This window comes from Pelodiscus sinensis, chromosome 3 (assembly GCF_049634645.1).
Source record: "Pelodiscus sinensis isolate JC-2024 chromosome 3, ASM4963464v1, whole genome shotgun sequence".
Classification (NCBI taxonomy): domain Eukaryota; kingdom Metazoa; phylum Chordata; order Testudines; family Trionychidae; genus Pelodiscus; species Pelodiscus sinensis.
In genome coordinates, this window is record NC_134713.1 from 132,837,374 (window position 1) to 132,857,396 (window position 20,023).

At 48.9% G+C, this 20,023-nt stretch overlaps 1 protein-coding gene across 4 annotated transcripts in view; it reads left to right on the forward strand.

The window, feature by feature from the left end:
- KIF26B (kinesin family member 26B) overlaps positions 1-20,023 on the forward strand; it is a 433,122-nt gene that overhangs the window by 160,883 nt on the left and 252,216 nt on the right. For all 4 annotated transcript variants that reach the window (XR_012902838.1, XM_075924899.1, XM_075924901.1 and 1 more), the window contains one exon: positions 17,118-17,284. Coding sequence is in view for 3 of the 4 variants with exons in the window: in XM_075924899.1 (XP_075781014.1) it covers positions 17,118-17,284 (167 nt within the window). In the remaining variant the exon portion in view is untranslated. The remainder of the gene's footprint in view (positions 1-17,117; positions 17,285-20,023) is intronic.

Sequence of the window (20,023 nt, forward strand, 5' to 3'; positions counted from 1 at the left end):
CCCTTCACCCACCAGTCCCCTGGTCCCGTCCCCCTTAAGATCGCCTCTCAGCGTTCCAGTCAACAGTATTGTCACTTTGCCCGAGGCCTGTCAGGCACGTTACTCTCGCTGATGGGAAGAGGGGGTCCGGGCCCGTCCTCTCTCACAGATCCCAGCCCAGGGCCCTAAGGACTCGGACGTGTTACCTGTCCGGTCCGACTGACAGGGCCGTAGCTGCAACGCGCCAGTCTGCAGGCTCCCTTTGCCCGCCCTGGGCTACTTCCTCTCCCCACCCGGAGTTGGCCCACCGAGTCTGAGCCTACCTCCGCGGCTTGGGCCCCATCCGTTGTCCAGTCCCGGGGGTGAGCATTCTCAGCACTCTCCCCCCCACACCCGCTCCCGGAGAGCATTTAAATCCCTGCGCCGTGGCTCGCTGGTGGGGCCCCGTCCAGCGTGGCACGGGTGGACTTCTGGCCCAGCGTTATGCCTGCCGGGTGACGTCACCAGCCCGGTGACGTCACCGGGCTTCCCCGGCGCGTCCGGCCGGCGTGCCGCCGCTGCCGCCACCGAGCAGCCGGCGCAGCGGTTTGCGGCTTGTACGGGAGCCGCGGCTTGCCCCATTCGGGGCTCTCCGGCTTTCCCCCGAGCGCCGCCAGACAAGCGGTCCGCCGGGGGCTCTCAGTGCGGGGCGCCTCTGCCCCGTCACAAACTCCTCCTTTAGAGGTCCCTTTACCCCCTGGTCTGGGTTTTCCTCGTGGCGTCTTTTCGGGAGAAGAAATCTGCGTTCGCGTGCTGGGCTCCAGCTCAGTGGACCACGTCGAACGCGTATGGCTGCAAAAAAAGATACCATCGCATGATTCTAGTGTTTGCATCTTTCCTATTTTGTAGCCACCGGAGTGGGGTGTGGTCAGTCATTACCGTAAATCGGCCGCCCCATAAATAGTACTGGAGTGTCTACATTTTACTGCTAGGGCTTCCTTCTCAATGGTTGAGTACTTACGTTCGCGGGGGAATAGTTTGCGGCTGATATACATTACCGGGTGCTCGGCTCCTTCCCACTCCTGGGACAGGACCGCCCCCAGCCCTTCTTCTGATGCGTCTGTTTGGACGATAAAAGGTTGGTCAAAGTCCGGCTGTGTTAGGACTGGTGTCTCAGTCAACCGGCTCTTAAGTGTCTGGAAGACTCTTTCGCAGGCCTCGGTCCACTCCACCCTGTTGGGGCGTGTTTTCTGGGTCAGGTCCGTTAGAGGGGCTGCTAGCGATGCGAAGTGGGGCACGAATCGTCTATAATAGCTGGCTAGCCCCAGGAATTGACGGACTTGTTTCTTGGTCTTGGGGTGGAGGTAGCCCCATAGTGTTTCTACTTTGTCGACGAAGGGCCTTACCTGTCCTCGTCCCACCGTGTACCTGAGGTACGTTACTTCTCATTCGCCGAAGCGGCACTTGCTGGGGTTTGCCGTGAGGCCCGCCTCCTTCAATGTTTTCAGGACGGCCTGGAGCCTTTTAAGGTGTTCCTCCCAAGTCTCACTGTATACGACGATGTCGTCGATATATGCGGCGGTGTACGCTCGATGGTCTCTTAGCACTTTGTCTACCAGCCGCTGGAATGTGGCCGCCGCCCCATGTAAGCCAAACGGCATACACACAAACTGGTATAACCCGAAGGGTGAAGAGCAGGCTGTTTTTTCTCTCATGGTAGTGGTGAGGGGAATCTGCCAATACCCCTTGCTCAGGTCTATCGTGGACAGATAGCGGGCGCGGCCCAGGCGATCTAAAAGTTCGTCGACCCTCGTCATAGGGTATGCGTCGAAACGTGAGATGTTATTAATTTTCCGTAAGTCTATACAGAAACGCACCGAGCTGTCCGGTTTTGGAACTAAGACGATCGGGCTCCGCCAGTTGCTGTGAGACTCCTTGATCACGCCCCATTGGAGCATCTTCTGAACCTCCTCCCTTACCGTCTCCCAGACCTTCCGCGGTAGGGGCCGAATGGGTTCTCTTACCGTCTTCCCGGGTTCGGTGTCTACGTGGTGGTAGGCCCGGGTCGTACGCCCCGGCTGGTTGGTTAACACGTCCTGGTATGTTTTGAGCAATTGCTCTAGGTCCCTTTTCTGGTTCGGCGTCAGCTCTTGGCTCACCCGGGGTTTCGGGGTTGTGGCGGCGACCCTCCCTTCGGGGCCCAAGTCCACGTCAGCGTCGATGCTGTCCCCCATCAGTCCCTTCTGGCTCCTCCAGGCCTTTAAGAGGTTGATGTGGTAGATTTTTGTTTCCCTCCGCGGCCCAGCCAGGCGTATTTCGTAGTCGACTTCGCCCACTCGTCTGACCACTTCGAAGGGACCTTGCCACTTCGCCAACAGCTTTGAGTCTTGTGTGGGTAACAGGAGCAGGACTCGGTCTCCGGGCTCGAAGGTCCTCAGGCATGCTCCGACGTTGTAATGGGCGGCCTGCCGGGCTTGGGCCTCCCATTGGTGTAGCTGTGCGATGTCTCCTAGGGTTCTTAATTTTTGTCGGAATTCTAAGATATAGGGTATTGAGCCCTTCACCCTTGTCTCCTAGGCCTCCCAATTCTCCCGAACAATGTCTAGGATCCCCCGGGGTTGTCGCCCATAGAGGAGCTCGAAGGGGGAAAACCCGGTAGACGCCTGGGGGACCTCCCTCACCGCAAACATCAGGGCTGGCAACAGATGGTCCCAGGCTCGGGGGTCCCGCTCCGCGAACTTCCTTAACATACCTTTTAAGGTTCTGTTGAAACGTTCGACCAGGCCGTCCGTTTGGGGGTGGTAAGCGGACGTCCGTAAGGTATGGATTTGCAAAAGTCGGCATAGCTCCGCCAGGAGATGGGACATACTCACAGACCAGGGGACCAATTTTATCTCCTTGGGGATCCCCACCTGGGAGAAAATCCTCACCAACTTGTTTGCTAGTACTCGGGCTGTCGTTGTCCTCAGGGGGACCGCCTCAGGGTACCGGGTGGCGTAGTCGAGGACTACCAAAATGTATTGGCACCCGGTAGTTGTCTTTTCTAGCGGGCTGATGATGTCCATGGCCACCCGTTCGAAGGGAACGCCTATGATGGGTAGGGGTACAAGCGGGGCCTTCGGGACTCCCTTTGGACTTACCCGTTGGCATTCCGGGCAGGATAGACAAAAGTCTTTAACCTCCCGGTACACGCCTGGCCAATAAAACTGTTGGAGGATCCTACGCACGGTCTTTTCGTAACCCAAGTGCCCGGACCAGGGGTTGGCGTGTGCCAGACCCATCAACGGGCGGTGGTACTGAATCAGGATCAGCAGTTGCCTAAGGGTCCCGTACTCCTCCACCCCCTCCGTCACCCGGTATAGACGATCTTGGCGTACCTCAAAGAACGGCCCTTGCTGGGGGGTGTTATCGCTGTCCTCCACGCCTCTGGATCCTCCGGCAGCCACCCAGGCATGTTGTAGGGTGATGTCCTCCCTCTGGTGTTGGAGGAAGTCGCCGTCCCAGAGGTCCCGGGTGAGTTCGTCGAGCGGTGGCTCCTCCTCCCTCGGGGGGTCCCCTTCCTCCCCTAGCAGGCCTTCAGCTCCCTCTGTCTGTGATGGCCATCCCCACTCGCTCACTGTCCGACCGATCCCCTCCCAGTCGCGTCCAAGGAGGGCTGGATAAACCAACTTAGGGGCCACCACCACAAAGACCCAGCTCTCGTGGGTCCTGTCCACTACTTGGGCTAAGGTGGTTGCGTACTGGTGGACATCTCCGTGGACGCACTGTACCATCACCGGTGGCCCTCGGGGGCCTCGGGTTCCTATCAGGTCCTCCCTGACAATTGTTTGGCTGCAGCCGGAGTCTATTAGAGCCTCCACTTGCTGGCCCTCAATCTGCACCTGTTTCGTGATCCGGGCCATCGATCTTTCCTCCCGTAGGGGTTTCCCGGTCAAGGCCTGGGCGTAGGTACAGTCCATGTAGGGACACTCCCGCTGGAAGTGTCCCTCCTCTCCGCAAAGGAAACATGCGCCCTTGGTTGCTGTTGTTTCCCCCGTGGTCGCCTCCCCGGGGGCCGCTGGCTGGGGTGGCCTCTGAGGGGTCGCCTCCCGGGCATCGTCCAGGCTGGGGCCAACCGCCGGGTTTCCGGTCTCCCGATTCTCCGTAGCGGGATTTCTTCGGGGTTTCCCCGGGGTTGGGCTGGCCTCCCCGTCTCCCCTTTTGCACTCAGGGTGGGACGGTCCGTCCTCCCTAAACCCTCGGCCGATTCGGCCGCCTTGTAATCCGTCATGAGGGCCACGGCTTCTTCTAGAGTCGACGGATGTTGTCTCCTCACTCACCGTTGGCCTCCCACCGGTAGGATGCACAGAAATTGTTCAAGCACCATCTTCTCCGCGACCTGGGCCCGTTTGTTGCTCCGGTTCCAGCCAGCGCCAGGCGGCTTCTCTTAGCCTTTGGGCCACGGCCCGCGTCCGGTCCCCTGTTGTGTATCGCTCCTTCCGAAACTTCTGCCGATACGTTTCGGGGTTGATGCCTAGCTGGTCCAGCACAGCCTCTTTGACCTTGTAATAATGGAGCGCGTCCCGGGTTCCCAAGCTCCGATAAGCCATCTGGGCCGGCCCGGATAAGTACGGCGCCAATATTGTTGCCCACTGGTCCTCGGGCCACCGCACGGCGGATGCGACCCGCTCAAAGGTGGTCAAAAATGCCTCGGGGTCGTCTTCTGGTCCCATCTTTGACAACCGGATGGGGGCTGTCAGGAATCCTCCCACTCCTTCCCCGGTCACGAGTCCCGGGGTTGTCAGCATGGGTGGTGTGTATGGTTGCCTCCACCGGTTCTGCTGCGCTTCGAATTGCTCCGCCAGGTTGAGCACCAGCTGCTTCTGTTGCTCTAGGTGCTGCGTGGAGAGCTGCTGCAGAAGCGCAGTTTGTTGTTGCAGGTGTTGGCGTTGATTCTCCATCAGCCAGTCTAATACCTTCGCGGGGTCCATCTTGCTGCTCCTGGACCTTATGAGATGCAGGGGGGCAATAACCTCACAACCGCCCCTTCCGTTCAGGGTTCCTCAGTGCCCACATTCTCCACCACCTGTAAACGTGCCCCCCCTTCACCCACCAGTCCCGTGGTCTCGTCCCCCTTAATATCGCCTCTCAGCATCCCAATCAACAGTATTGTCACTTTGCCCGAGGCCTGTCAGGCACGTTACTCTTGCTGATGGGCAGAGGGGGGTCCTGGCCCTCCCTCTTTCACGGACCCCAGCCCAGGGCCCTAAGGACTCGGACGTGTTACCTGTCCGGTCCGACTGACGGGGCCGTAGCCGCTACGCGCCAGTCTGCAGGCTCCCTTTGCCTGCCCTGGGCTACTTCCTCTCCCCACCCGGAGTTGGCCCACCGAGTCTGAGCCTACCTCCGCGGCTTGGGCCCCATCTGTTGTCCGGTCCTGGGGGTAAGCACTCTTGGCACTCTCCCCCCCACACCCGCTCCTGGCGGGCGTTTAAATCCCTGCGCCGTGGCTCACCGGCGGGGCCCCGCCCGGCGCGGCGCGGGTGGACTTCCGGCCCGGTGTTATGCCTGCCGAGTGACGTCACCTGCCGGGTGACGTCACTGGACTTCCCTGGCGCGTCCGGCTGGCGTACTGCTGCTGCTGCCGCCGAGCAGCAAGCGCAGCGGTTTGCGGCTTGTGCGGGAGCGGCCAGCAGTGGCTTGCCCCGTTCGGGGCTCTCCGGCTTTCCCCCGAGCGCCGCCAGACAAGCGGTCCGCCAGGGGCTCTCAGTACGGGGTGCCTCTGCCCCGTCACACCCTTGGTATAGTATGTGATTGCAAAGACCAAAGGTCATTCTCCATTTTGGAAGGTGGGGTTCTGGATTGCTTGAAACGGAAGGCTTCAGGCAACACCAGACGCTAGTGGTGGTTGTGTTTGGTATGTGATATTTAAAGACAAACTACTTTATGCTGTATACATGTACTGTCTTTTAACAAGGAGAAGAACACGTAACCATCATCCTCACGATCATTGTGCCCCACTTTGGCCAGGCTACCCACAATCTGAGCTGCACTGTGACTCTCTTTGGTTACTTGACGATAGAGTAGGTTGCAGTATCCCGCATGGAGGATTTTCCACATCCCGGACCTCTGTGTTCTGGATGTTGCTGGCTGAAGTTGAAGTAAACCAGGAATAAAACTTAGCTCAGTGACCATAACTAACGTGCCTATTTGCACTTTTTACCCCCAAACTTTTTACCTCATGCTCACCCTTATCTTGTCAGTACCCCAGACCAGGGCCGGGAGCAGAGCCTGGGGTCCCTAGGGCAGAGGATGGTGGATGAAGTAAGAGGGTGGAAGTTGGAGCTACTACTGGAGGCCAGAAGCGGCACCAGGGGCCAAGAGCAGAGCTGGATGGCTCTCCCATGGGGTCTGGCTTCTACCCCATTGCATCTCCTGAGTGTTCCATCGCACTCCCCCTTGAGGAGGTGTGCCCCACAGTTTGGGGGTGTAAAAAGGAAATCAGTGAATCACTGTTTTCTTTACCTCACAGTACATAGTATGTCTACATGAAACACATCAGGAAAGGAGCAGTATCCAGCGGAGACAGTGTATAATGTAACTTTTAGAGCACATGGCCCATGCCTATCATAGGAATGTATTCTGAGGGGAACTAGCAGCTATTTACTTTACACTTGGCTTCTGCATCAAAAGTGGATTGTCATAGCCAAGGATCTCAAGCTGTCATTGTTTAATATGCCATTGCGGTAGGGAAAAAATTCTAGCCTAGTGACCCTTGGTAAAGCCACGGTACCGTAGGCTACAACAATCCCTTCAGCTGTGGCTTCTTCTTATTTGGTCTGAAATTCTTTCCCCTGTGAGTTATTATTGCCCAAGTCCAAATAAAAGCCTGGGCTCTGTGGTAAGTAGTTTAAGACAAATATATGATGCTGTTTGTGTTCTTGGTGCTCTGCAGTGTGTCTGGGGGCTTAAAGGGTCACCCCCCATACACTTCCCTAGCAGCCTGGAGTTGCAGCCCCATTTTACTTTGGTAAACGATGGTTTTTCTGGGAAAGGTGGTTGCTCCTTTTAATCCTGTAATTGAGGTGCCAACTTTATTTTAATACCCCTGTGAATAGCAGAATATGTCCCTGTCCTAGGCTCCCCTGAACCAGTGATTCATGAAGCAAGCTCTTCCGAGTTTTACCACATTAAATTCATATTTATATCAAAACGTCCAACTGGGCTTTAAAAGTGCTAAACGTATCCTGACTCAACAAAAGGTACCGTCAGAATTAGGAACAGGACCAGGCCAGGCCTCTTATGTTACAGCAGGGGACGTTCTTCATCTCTGTCCCAGTTTCATCCAGAACTAGTCACTGAAAGAAGCCTGCTGGGTTCTGGTCGGCTTCTGCCTGCTCCTGCCCTTCTAGCTGCTGGAGGACTAATCCTTATAGATTCAGCCTGCTGCTGATTCTGAGTGGCCTTTCTCGGACATTTTTGCAGGACTGGACTTGGTGCTTTTCTTCTCAAAATGACTCCACCTTCATTCAAGGCATACCATGTTATCAGGGCTTTTGCCTTCACTCTCAAAAGGCTCAGGAATTGGCTTGCACCTGGGGAAAATTGCTTAGAAGATTGCTAAGGGGAAGTTCAATAGCTTGCATATCCCTGAGAAGGGATTTTTTCCCCCTCTTCTTCCCTTTCCCAGTTTTCCCTCTCTCTCTTTATTTTGTTTTTCCCTTTGAAGTGGAGTATCAGCATTTCTTGCATTGAGCTGAAAAAGCAGACATTCTGTTACCTAGGAGGTGAGTAATTGAGGTAACTGAATATGTATTATCACTGTCATGGTAGAAGTTACTTGCTTTACATATCTTGTTGGCTTGATTTGTCCAAGGCTGCTATTAAATTATTGTTGCGTTAAATCATTAATCAGTATTTTTAAAGTTTTAAATTTTATTTTTACAAGTGGAAAAAAATCAAATAAGGAAAAGGGATTTTTTAATGAAAGCTGAAATGTTTCAGGTCAAATCAGTGATGAAAGAATGGAAAAGATTTTTGTAATTAAATTTATTGCATCATGAGTTGTATCTTCAGTGACTGTTTCATTATGTTGCTTCATTCATGGGTCTGGGCAGGATGGAGACAAAAGAAGAATAAATATTCCACATATATGCTGTTTTCTGAAGCAGCTGAAAAGGGGAAATAGCTTCATTTCTGAAGGGATGAGGGACAATTTACAATTATCAATAAAGATTTGATCAGAAACCAAGTTTCACCACCAAAAGATTTGAGGGAATCCACGTCTTATTTGTATTGTCTTTGACCTAAAAATACTGCCTTGGGCTTTTATGATAGATAATACATGCTGTGATCGCTTTTCATTAGTTTCATGAAACATGATGGAGATAGCAAAACGCAAGTAAGGCTAGTAAACTTCCTTCTGAAATATTTGTGATGCTCATGATGTATCGAGAATTAAGGAAGGTATCCTTTAAGTATAACTGAATTATCTAGTCATCTTTTTTTAAAAAAAAGATTTCTTTTAGAAGAATTCCTTTCTTTCTGAAATGCTGCTGATCCAAACAGGCATTTCCTTAAGATTTAGTATTGGATGGAAACCTGTGTGTGTGTGTGTGTGTGTGTGTGTACATCTACACTGCAGCGTTATTTCAAAATAGTTATTTCAAAGAAGATATTTCGAAATAATGCGTCTACACACAAAATGCATTTCGAAATAGCATTTGGCTATTTCGAAATAGAGCATCCACACTGAGTGGACGCTGAATCTCATTTAAGGCCAGCTGGAACCAGGTCCGGCAGGGCATCAGGTCAGGAGTTACTTTGTGTGGCTGCTGCCTGAAACGATCTGCGGCCTGTGCTTAAAGGGGCCCCCCACCACACACCCCTGGACAGCCAGTTCTCAGGTTTCCCTGTTTGCTTGCCTAGCTCGATGAGGGGCAGCAAAGCATTTTGTCTCTGCGTGCTCTGGTTGCACTCACTTGGGACACCACAGCACTCTGCGACATGGAGCCAGAGCTGCCTCTGGGCACAGTGGTGCTTCTTGTGGACGCGTTGCTGTGAGCCTGGCTGCACTTTTTGCTGGCTGCCATCCGGGAGGTCCATCGGGGAGCTGTCAGTATCCAGGAGGCCCTGCGGGAGAGCTTCCACCCTGAGGTGCACTAAGAGCCTCCCTGGTCTGCCCCACTGGGGGCTTGTGCCTCATTCCTCTCTCACGTCCTTCCACTTAGCCCTCCCTAACCCTCCTTCCTGATGTAAAATAAAATACATGTATTTTCATGAACACAAACTCTCTTTATTTAACAAAACTGGGGAGGGAGGGGAGGATGACACTCTGGTGAGACTGGGGAAAGGAGGCGGGAGAGAGGAGGGGAGAGGGCGTGAGAGGAGAGGGGGAAACCTGGGAGGAGGGAGCTGGAAGGGGGAAGCAAGGAGAAGCTCAGGGTTGGGGGTCTTGCTGGACCAACTTGATTTTCATGGAACCTGCTCCTGGGTTCACATGTGGTCTTTGGTGGCCAGGCTGGCAGCTATCCTGCCATAGACAGCCACGTTCCCCCATCTAGTGCAGAGATCATGGACATTGGGGGCATCCCCCCCCAAACCTGAATAACGTCCGTGATCTCCGCCCTGGACCAGGAAGGCACCCGCCTTCTCCGGGCCCTGGCAGGTTCCTGGGAGCTGGCAGACTGCTCCTGGGGAGCAGTGGAGGGCTGGCTGCCAGTGGCTTGTTGGCTCATGTTTTGGGGCCATTGGGTCAGAGGCAGCGACTGCTGGCTTTGGGCTGGCAGGCTCGGAGCTGGCACAGGCACTATGGCCAGAGTCAACCCCTTTAAGGGCTATGAGGAGGGGGGGAGGGAGAGGAGTGTTCTTCGTTGAGGCCGAAGTGGCCACCAGGGCACCGTGGGAAGGGCTGGAGGCCCCCTATTTTGAAATAAGTGTCTACCCAGTACTTATTTTGAAATAGCAGTTTCGAAATTGGCATTATTCCTCCTGGAATGAGGTTTACCAATTTCGAAATAAGCCCTCCGCTATTTTGATTTAATTTCGAAATAGCGGTTGGGTTGTGTAGACACTAGGGAAGTTATTTCAAAATAACAGCTGTTATTTCTAAATAACTTTGATGTGTAGACACACCCTGTGAGAGAGAGAGAGAGAGAGAGAGAGATTTCTACTAACACCATTCTGTGGCTAGCAATCTTATCTCTTCTCTGAACACTGCAGCTTGTGTCAAACAGACTTCCATAACAGGTTTTTAGCTTATGTTCAGTCAGGCACTGTGAAAGTGTTACAGTCTGTGCATCTAATTTAAGTAGTTGCTGAATTAAACTAGATATAATGATGGACCCCAAGTGTTTTGATTCTATCAAAGCAAGGCAAACTTCAACCATGATGTAAATAATAATATTTTGCATTTCTACAGCATCTTCCAGTTGAAGGTCTCAAGTGAATGCTTTACAAATGTTAATAAAATGCACCCTACTATGTAAATACTGTTAAACCCTATTCTACAGGTGGAGAAACTTATGTGCCCTGGGATTTAGTTAATAGGGGTAGGACTAGAACCCAGGCTGGCTAACATCAAATTCTGTGGGTAAACTTCTCCTGCAGTAAAGAATTTAAATTCTGATCTATCAGCAGCCATTGCTACACATCCTGAGGATGCAGCAAAAGAGGAGGTGGAGGAGGTCTCATTTTTATAACAGGACAACAAATAGGGCCTGAGGAGCGACATATGTCTTGTCCCATGTTCACTCAAAAGCTTTTGTTGTAGCATGAAAGCCTGCTTTGTTCCATGCTTTGTCTTTGGCTACTGATCGAGGCAGTGATGTGCTGCCAATATTTTAACAAAGGACTTTCTCAAAATGTGTCCCATTGACTTGTGTTAAATCTTGGGTACAAGGAATGCATGTATTCACAGGGGAGAGAGGTGAGAGAATGGGGAAATCTATTAATGTCTTTTAATCCAGAATGTGCTCTCATAGCCAATCCATAGCTGGGGGTGGGAAGGCAACACCACTAAACAGCCTAATGCATATTAAGTGTGCATGCTGGGCATACTTAAATACTTTGTTCCTGAAAAATAGGCTGATTGTGTTGATGCTAGATCACAGGAATTGACTTGGGGTAGGAGGGAAAGAAAATGCTGGAAGGTTACTACAGATGTCTGCCCTGTGAATCTGATGCCTCGTGTTCTAAAGGCAACTATTTTCTTCTCAAATACATTCTTTTTTAAAGTTTCATGCACGAATGTCAGACTTAGCAGGGACAAATTAGCATCATTTTAAAAACAGGATAGAGTTCCCCAGTGGGCAGGAAATCTGCACCTCTGAAATAATATTTTTGATGAAAGAGTCATGTGGAATTCCTCCCACTCCACAGTAGTCAGGTCCAATAAAGAGGCAAATACAATAATGTTAGTTTTAAATCAATTGTTTATAGATTCTCAGGTCTGAATTACCCATGCCCTTACTCTCATGAATAGTCACCTTGATGTCAGTGGGAATGATTGAGGGTTTGCAAGCAAGATTGATCACCTACTCCGGACACATAGCTCTGATTCTCAGCTGTGCTCAAGCCACTTTTCACTGCGTCTGTGGCATAAAAGGGCCTAAAAGAAGCCCAGTTCCTTCAGCTAGCAGCTCCCTGTGGGGAATGGCATATAGGCAGCCGTACTACAGGCAGTCCCCGGGTTACGTACAAGATAGGGACTATAGGTTTGTTCTTAAATTGAATTTGTATGTAAGTCGGAACTGGCTCCAGATTCAGCCGCTGCTGCTGAAACTGACCAGGGGCTGACTACAGGAAGCTGGAGGCAGAATTGCTCTGCCCCTAGCTTCCTGGAATCAGCCACTGATCAGTTTCAACGGCAGCTGAATCTCGAGCCTGGGACAGAACAGCTGGGCTGCCAGGTAGGTCCCTGCAGGACCAACCTGGCAGCACCCCAGATGCTCTACCCCAGGGTCCACGACACAAGCCTGGTCTGCTGGGGGGGGGGGGCGCACTAGCTGCGCCCCCCCCCATCAGACCAGGGACACGGGGAGCAAAGCTGCAGTGGCGGTGGGGTGCCGCGCCTCTGAGGCTTTGCTCTGGCAAAGCCTCAGAGGTGCAGGACCCCGCCGCCACTGCAGCTTTGCTACCCATGTCCCTGGTCTGCTGGAGACGGTCCCCAGCAGACCAGGGACACCCGGAGCAAAGCCGGGGAGGCGGAGGGGTCCCGCGCCTCTGAGGCTTTGCTCCCGGTGCCTCTGGTCTGCTGAGGACCGTCTCCAGAGCAAAGCGTCAGAGGCGCGGGACCCCTCTGCCTCCCTGGCTTTGCTCCGGGTGTCCCTGGTCTGCTGGAGACGGTCCCCAGCAGACCAGGGGCACCCGGAGCAGCTTTTCTAGCCCCGGAGAACGAGGTGGCGGGACCGCTGCGCTCTGGGCGGTCTCACTGCCTGCGAGCTCCGGGGTGAGAGAGCCCCGTTCGTAAGTGCGGGTCCAACGTAAGTCGGATCCACGTAACTCGGGGACTGCCTGTATGACCAAGTGTCCAACGGAGTGTGCTGACTAATGGCCCGTTAATAGCTGTGGGGTGGCACCGTAAATTCAAATAATCCACTAAGTGCTTGGCACTCGGGCCATGTACATCCATAGCCAAATCCAAAAATTTGGGGAGGAGGGGCACTCAAAAGTGTCATGAAACTACCTTTGCCGTTCACCTCCTTGTGTTGTATCTTCTGAGGAGCACAACTCAGAATCTGGCCTCGGGTTCTGGTGTTTGTTCTCTGGTTTCTGATGCTTATGTGGATGGGGTTGGAATTACCAAACGTACAAACTAGGGGTACGTCTAGACTGGCAAGATTTTGCGCGAAAGCAGGTGCTTTTGCACAAAAACTTGCCAGCTGTCTACACTGGCCGCTTGAATTTGTGCAAGAGCACTGACGTTCTAATGTAAGAATTCAGTGCTGCTTGCGCAAATACTTTGACGCTCCCGCTCAGGGATAAGCCCTCTTGCGCAAGAATACTTGTGCAAAAGGGCCAGTGTAGACAGGCACCTTAATTTTTTGCGCAAGAAAGCACGATGGCTAAAATGGCCAGTGTAGACAGGCACCTTAATTTTTTGCGCAAGAAAGCACGATGGCTAAAATGGCCATTGGAGCTTTCTTGCGCAAAAGTGCGCCTATACTGGGCACGGATGCTATTGCACAAAAGCATCCGTGCCAATCTAGACGCTCTTTTGCGGAAATACTTTTAATGGGAAAACTTTTCTGTTAAAAGTATTTCCGCAAAATCATGCCAGTGTAGACGCAGCCTAGAAATAGAATGTCTGCTCGTGACAGAAGCATAAATATCACCAGAGGTTTACTGGTTTATGCAAGAATGGATGAAAGAGGTATGTGCAGGTAAAGACAGGGGAGCTGTTAACTGCTGTCTGTCCTGCAGAATATGATTGTAATCACAATACAGATGTTTCATAGTTGCAAATTTGAACAGCAATATATCAACGTTTTAGTGTAGAGTGCTGGACTGAGATGCAGGACACCCATGTTTTGTTCCTGCCTTTGCAAGTGGCCTCCTGATTGAACTTGGGCAAATCACTTCCGTTCCGATGCCTCAGTTTCTCCATCTGTAAACTGGACATAATGATACTCTTTTGTAGAGTCCTTTGAGATCTACTGATGAACAGTGCTACACAAGTAGCAGCAGCAGTGCGCTTATGTAGTGTTACAAAAGCTTTACTGAAAATCCTGAAAAATGGTATCACTGCATACTTGTGCATAAACAGAACGCAGAAGGATATGCAGTTCTTCAACTCAATAGTATTTGTCTCCTCTGACCAATCTCCTACGTACAGTGGTATCACAGAAAATCAGAAGTTTAATATGTTTCTGTTATTTCCAGCCTCTTATTCAATCCCTTTTCAGTTGGAACAGCCCCTGCACACAAGGCACCTGGGCCCGCCACAGACAGAGACAGTTCTGTGGGCTGTTATGGTTAGAGCAGCCATTGTCTGCAACAGGCTCCCTGTGGGGCTGGGGTGCCCCCTGCCCATGGCAGGCGGGGAGCTACTCTAGCCCCACTGGTTAACCTTAACCAATAAGCCTGACTCATTAGGGGTGAGGCTTAACAGTTAAACCTTCACATCCCTAGTCACAGTTTCTGAGTCAGTAGAATCAGTGGCACAGGTGGTTACATATTCCTCTTGGTGGCTACTCCATCCTGCATAGCTGTGGAAATCCTTATCTGGCTCATGGAAGTATGTGGAGAAACTACCATTTTAAACTGCAATTGAGATGAAATCATCGGCGGTGTTTTAGATGCTGCCTGTAACTATTAGAACTGGGAGCATTGGCTGTTGGGAGTCTGGAAGCACAGGAAACAGGAAGGAGTGGGGAGAAGATTGGCAGGCGCTGAGTGAGAGCTACTGAGGGATGCAGCAGCTTTGTAAAGAGGCTCCACTTTTGGTAAATAAAATCATCTTGAAGTTTGTTAGTACCTGGCTTGCATGATACAACATCAACTTGTTTGCTTCTTATCTTTCATCAATTCTGGAGTTCCCACAGGAGGATATACCAGCTCCTGATCTTTTATTGGCCTTGACTATTGATTAATGGCAGTCTCACAGAGTTTAAATATGTGGAGTGGAGGATGCAAGAGAAGGTTAGGCTTAGATCTGTGCTCCCTACCTCAGCTGATGATTGCTCCAGTAGATGACAGCCCAGTTCTCTTCAGTACTTGGGTGAGACAGGGCACAGTTGTTAGGAACTCTCATTTAATATCTGGGTTTGTGAGGGCTGGGGAAAGCATCAGCTGACTTGATTATTGTGTGGAACAATATTAGATATTACAAAGAAGGCGAATTCTTTGTAGAGGGCTAGAGAGTAATGTCCTGTTGTAGTGTATGGTAGAAATGCAGTAGACACCTTAGAAGCCAAATTAAAATTATTTAATATCAGTAAAAATAGTATAAGACTGTAAATCCAAGGACGCCTTCTTAGTGCATCTATACAGCATCCTTACCTTGAAATAAGGTGCTATTACAAAATGTCCCATAACTCTTGTGCAATGAGGTTTATAGGGGCATCGGAATAGTGAGCCCATGATATTTCGATATAATGGGCTTGCTCTTAAGACATGAAATATCTCCGCAGTGTAGACGTAGCCTCAGAGTACTACTCGTTACATGTACTAAATCAGCAAGATAGTGGTCCAATATGTGGATGAGAAGATTGTGCAGCACATCCTCTTCTGTCTACATTGGTTCCCCTTAGAATATAAAGTCAAACTCAGATCCTTATTTTCAAGGGGGCATACAATCGACAGGGTCAAGAATGTCTAAAAAGAAGTCCTAAAGTTGAGGAATGAGGTCCATCCCCTTGGACACAATGGAATCATCCACTCCAAGGATAACACTTGTTCGTGCAGGAAACAGTTTTGTGATGGGTCAGTCCAAGACTGTGGAATGAGCTTTGTTAGGGTCTAATAAATATCACAAACCTCATATTTTTTGCTCCAAGTGCCAGGCACACTTCAGCCTTACCTTCTGCCTTAAAATACATACCACCATGAACTTAAATTATATATTTAAAACCTGTTCCTCTCCAGCCGTCTCCACCCAAAAAGAAAGAATCGCGCTGGATAATTTCTAGTCACATTGCTTAATGCACTTCTAGAAGACGCTAAAATACTATAGTAATTAGGGTTGCATAAAACCCAGAGTAGAACAGAATTGAAAAGATGGACATTGGACACCAGACAACCTTTTTGTGGAAGGAAAAAGCTCTACCATTTGGAAAACCAATTGCTAGCAATAGTTTGGAGGAGGTCTTCAAAGAATGATTTGGGAGGGATCTAGCAGTGTAGAGATATACAGTTAGATAGGTATACAAAAACTGATTGTGTGTCACAAGTAAAGAAAATAAAGGAATTTGTTAGGGAGTGGCTGAGGTACAATAGAGGATTATGAGGTACTGACATAGATGCTAATAAAACCAGATTTTCAGGCTAAAAACTTATGAAAAAATGAAAAATTGTTAAGCTTGTGCTGGGCTGCTCTGTTAGGGCCTGACTCAGCTTCTGCTGAAATCCAAGGAGGTCTTTCAATTTACTTTAGTGGGAGCTGGATTAGGTCCTAATCAAACAATATCTGTTCTCCCTGGCACCTAGAAAAAAAATCCTTTTTGACTTTTACTCAGTTGAAGGCATCAGCGCTTGAATGGGACTGAGATTTTACTGGACAAAATGTCCTCATTTGCCTTGATAGCCTTTCTATTTACATGGTACAAGATATAGTGCTAACAGGAGAACACTATTACAGTGTTGGGACATCGGGAGAGAGAAATCCAGTGGTATTGAAACCCTATAGGAAAACCAGTGAGAATTGGGCTGAGTAGCTATAACATTGGGTTCCAAAGGAACTAATAAATAGTCTACTTGGACCCCGAATGACATTTTCCTTCACTTCTCAGATTATTTGGGCTGTTAAGAAATGTCACTGGAAATACTTGATGCACTCGTGCTGGCTTCTTTAACAAATGCAGATGTATATTTTTCTTGAATAATAAATATCTAGTTACATTTCTGATATTAGCAATCATCCAATTCACATTTTCCCTGAATAAAATTTGGGTTCTCAGTACCATCGTAGGACTTACTGATCTTTGTGGTTTTTTAATAAATAAGCATTGGCTAATGTTGCTATGGCCTACTGTGCTGAAACTGAACTGGCAGGGGTGGATATAGGGCAGGGCGAACGGGGCGGCCGCCCCGGGCCCCACGCTTCAAAAAGCCCTGCGCATGTACCGTGGTATCACCGTGCATGCGCATGGTGTCACTGCTCATGCACCGTGGCAAAGGGGGGGCCCTGCGGAATTATGCTGCCCGGGGCCCCGCAAAACGGTCATCTGCCCCTGTGAACTGGGATAATGATTTACACTTTCCCCTCCAAATGGAAGGAAGGTCACAGACAGAAATGAAACGTACAATGTCAGGGGGCAAGCTTATCCCATTATTTTTAACCAAAATTAGGCATGGCTCCATGAAAGCAATAAGCTCATTCATAGAGCTGCAAAAACTGTGGCAAATGTACCACTCCTCTTCCTCCGTGCCTCCTCCTATCACCACCCCCCAATTTTAGATCACATGGCAGAGGAGCGAGGCAGCAGGCTACATCTAATTAGCCTTATCTCTCTTGTCCTCAGATTTCCCAGCTGATGACCGAGACTGGCCGGGAGGGGCTGACTGAAGCAGTACTGAACCGCTACAATGCAGATAAACCCTCCATGTACAGCTTCCCTGGCTCCCAGAGCACCTATGTTGCCAGTGACACATCAACAGGCACCTCAGTGGCAGCCTCATTTTTTGCCAGGTAAGAGTGACTTTTTAACCTGTTCTCTTCCATAATGATTTGGAATACCTGGATCCAGATTTGGTTTGTTGAAAGGGCTGGTGTAAATGCAATCAAAAAAAGAAATGATTTGAGTACTCTTCTACACTAGAGTTCTGAACTCAATAATTGGGCTTTGGGCTCTACAGTAGGGCTATGTCTACACTCGTGGCTTCTTGCGTGAGTAATGTGCAAATGAGGCTAAGCGTGGAATACCTAATGAGCCACCATTTTTTTCAGAAGAGGCTCTTGTGCAAGAAGGAGCGTCTACACTGCCCCTTCTTGTGCAAGAAAAACCCTCTTGCACAATGCCGTTGTTCTTGTCAAGTAATAGGTGTAACGGCATTGTGCAGGAGGGTTTTTCTTGCGCAAGAAGGGGCAGTGTAGACGCTCCTTCTTGCGCAAGAGCCTCTTCTGAAAAAAATGGTGGCTCATTAGCTATGCAAATAAGGCTCGGCGATATTCCACGCTTAGCCTAATTTGCATATTACTCATGCAAGAAGCCGCGAGTGTAGACATAGCCTAGGTGTTTTACATGCATACACTAATGCTGTCTGAACATTTCTTTGGTACAAGGTGAGAGAGGATTAAAACATTCCTACCTGTTTGTATTGGGCCAGAGAATCTCAGTGACCAGAATGGCCTGTATGAATGTGGGCAGCATGAGGAAATAGATGGATCTCAGCAGACCACCATAGGGTGGGTGGGAGGGAATAGCAAATATCGATGTATGTTGCCAATGTGGTGCAGTTATTCCAGATTTCGGCAAAGAAAATGGATGCTGGATTAAACATTTAGAAGCATTTAGGGCTAGAGCCTCACCTGCTGTAAATCAACATCGTTCTATTGGCTCTGGTAACTTACCCTAGGAAAGGAGTGGGCCCTCTTGTTTATTAAATGTCTTGCAAAAGTCAAACTTAGATACATTTTAAACATCTGTGGTTAGCTTCCGCTGAATTTGAGTAGCCAACTCTAAGGAGCCACCTCTTTTTCAGCAGAGAATGCTCTTACTAGGCAGTATGGCCTATTGCCCAGAGCATGCCTCTGGCATCCGATGACCTGGGTCTAGTCCTATGTCGGCTGCAGACTTTGTGTAACTTTGAACATGTCTGCTCTTAACCTGTCTGGGCTTTAGTTTCCTCTTCTGTAAAATGGAGATAATAATGCTTGTTTGTTTTTGTAAAGTGCTTTTGGATGTTGGGTCTTTTAAAACACTAAGTAAGTCCAAAATAGTATTATTACTTTTGACTCTCTTAATTTTTGCAATAGGTTCTTGAATAGGGAAAACATAATATCCAAGCAGTTAACTGGAATGAATTATAGAGCTGGCTGGAGAACAGCAGTTCTGTTTCATGGCAGCTTTTTAGGTTTTAAATTCGGTTTTGCTCAACATTGGAATGAAAATAAAACATTTTGAAAGTTTTTTGGAAATCAAAATGGCATCAAAGTGTTCATTTTCAGATCAGAAAGATCAGGTTTCTGGTTCAAATAATTTTCTACCTGTCTTTCTCTCTGAAATTGACTAGCAAGTCCATGCTAGACCTCTGAAATCTTCCCATTTGAAAATTTAGTTGAAATGGATATATTTCAATGAAACATATTGTCTCTGACCAAAAAAAAAAAAAGTCTTCCATCTTTAGCGAGTTAATAAGAATTACTTATTAAATAGATAAAGGAGCTCTTAAAGGAGAAGGATCCAGGCTTATCAGGAATGGCAAGGGTTTTGAATATCGAAACCTACTATTGCTAGAACTATAAATTTTGGGGCCAAATGAATCCCCAATGTTATGACGTTGAACTCTTAAGATCTGCATCACAGATGAGTTTGTCTCTTAATTTTGAAGTGTGTTTCATTGAGAGATAATTGAATAGATTTGGATAAAATAAGAATTCACTTGAACTTTCACTTTTAATTCAAATATAAAAGAAACCTGCCTTGGGGATCTTTGACTTCTTTTTGCTGTGGTTATTCTGTTTTAATAGAGTTCTGTAACTAGTGGTTTTATTTGGGAACAAAAACACTGTGGGATAATATGTTCTCACAGTGCTTCCATCATAGATATAGTCACTTCTTGAAACATCTGAATCTCAAAGGTTTGAGTGGACTTCAGATGAGTATCTAAACTGAACTTTGGAATCCTTTGAACCCCTGGAGGTCCAGCTGCTCTTAATGTCACGTGATTTTCTTACTTTTTAAGGAGAAAAATGTTCCATTTCTGAACTTTAAAAACTCTAGAGGTGGAAAAAAAAAAGAAATTCCTTTTACTTGATTTGTGCCTTCCCTGGTGAGGGCTGTACATATTGAGCCAATGTCACTCGATACGTTTCATTTATGACAAAAGTTGGATAATAAATAGCATTTAATAGGAATTGTTGCAGACTGCATTAACCTCAGAAATGGGAAAGCACTTCCATTTTCCCATTATAAATGTAGTGCAGCAAAGTTGAGCGTGGCAGGATAAAAGTGGTCCTGTTTTGCTGTCATTTTCTACTTAATCACAGGCAATTTCAGTGAGATTTGCTGAGCCTTTTTGCCTGTAATACCCAACTATAGTGCAGATTTGGATCTGCTCTTATTTTAGCAGCACTGACTTAAGTAGATTTATGAAGATGATTTGCCCCATTTACTAAATATTCACTGACTGTTCATGTAGAGAGGATTTATTTTCTGCAAGTAAATTTCACTGAAATGCAGGAAATTAATGAAGCCCATTCAAAACC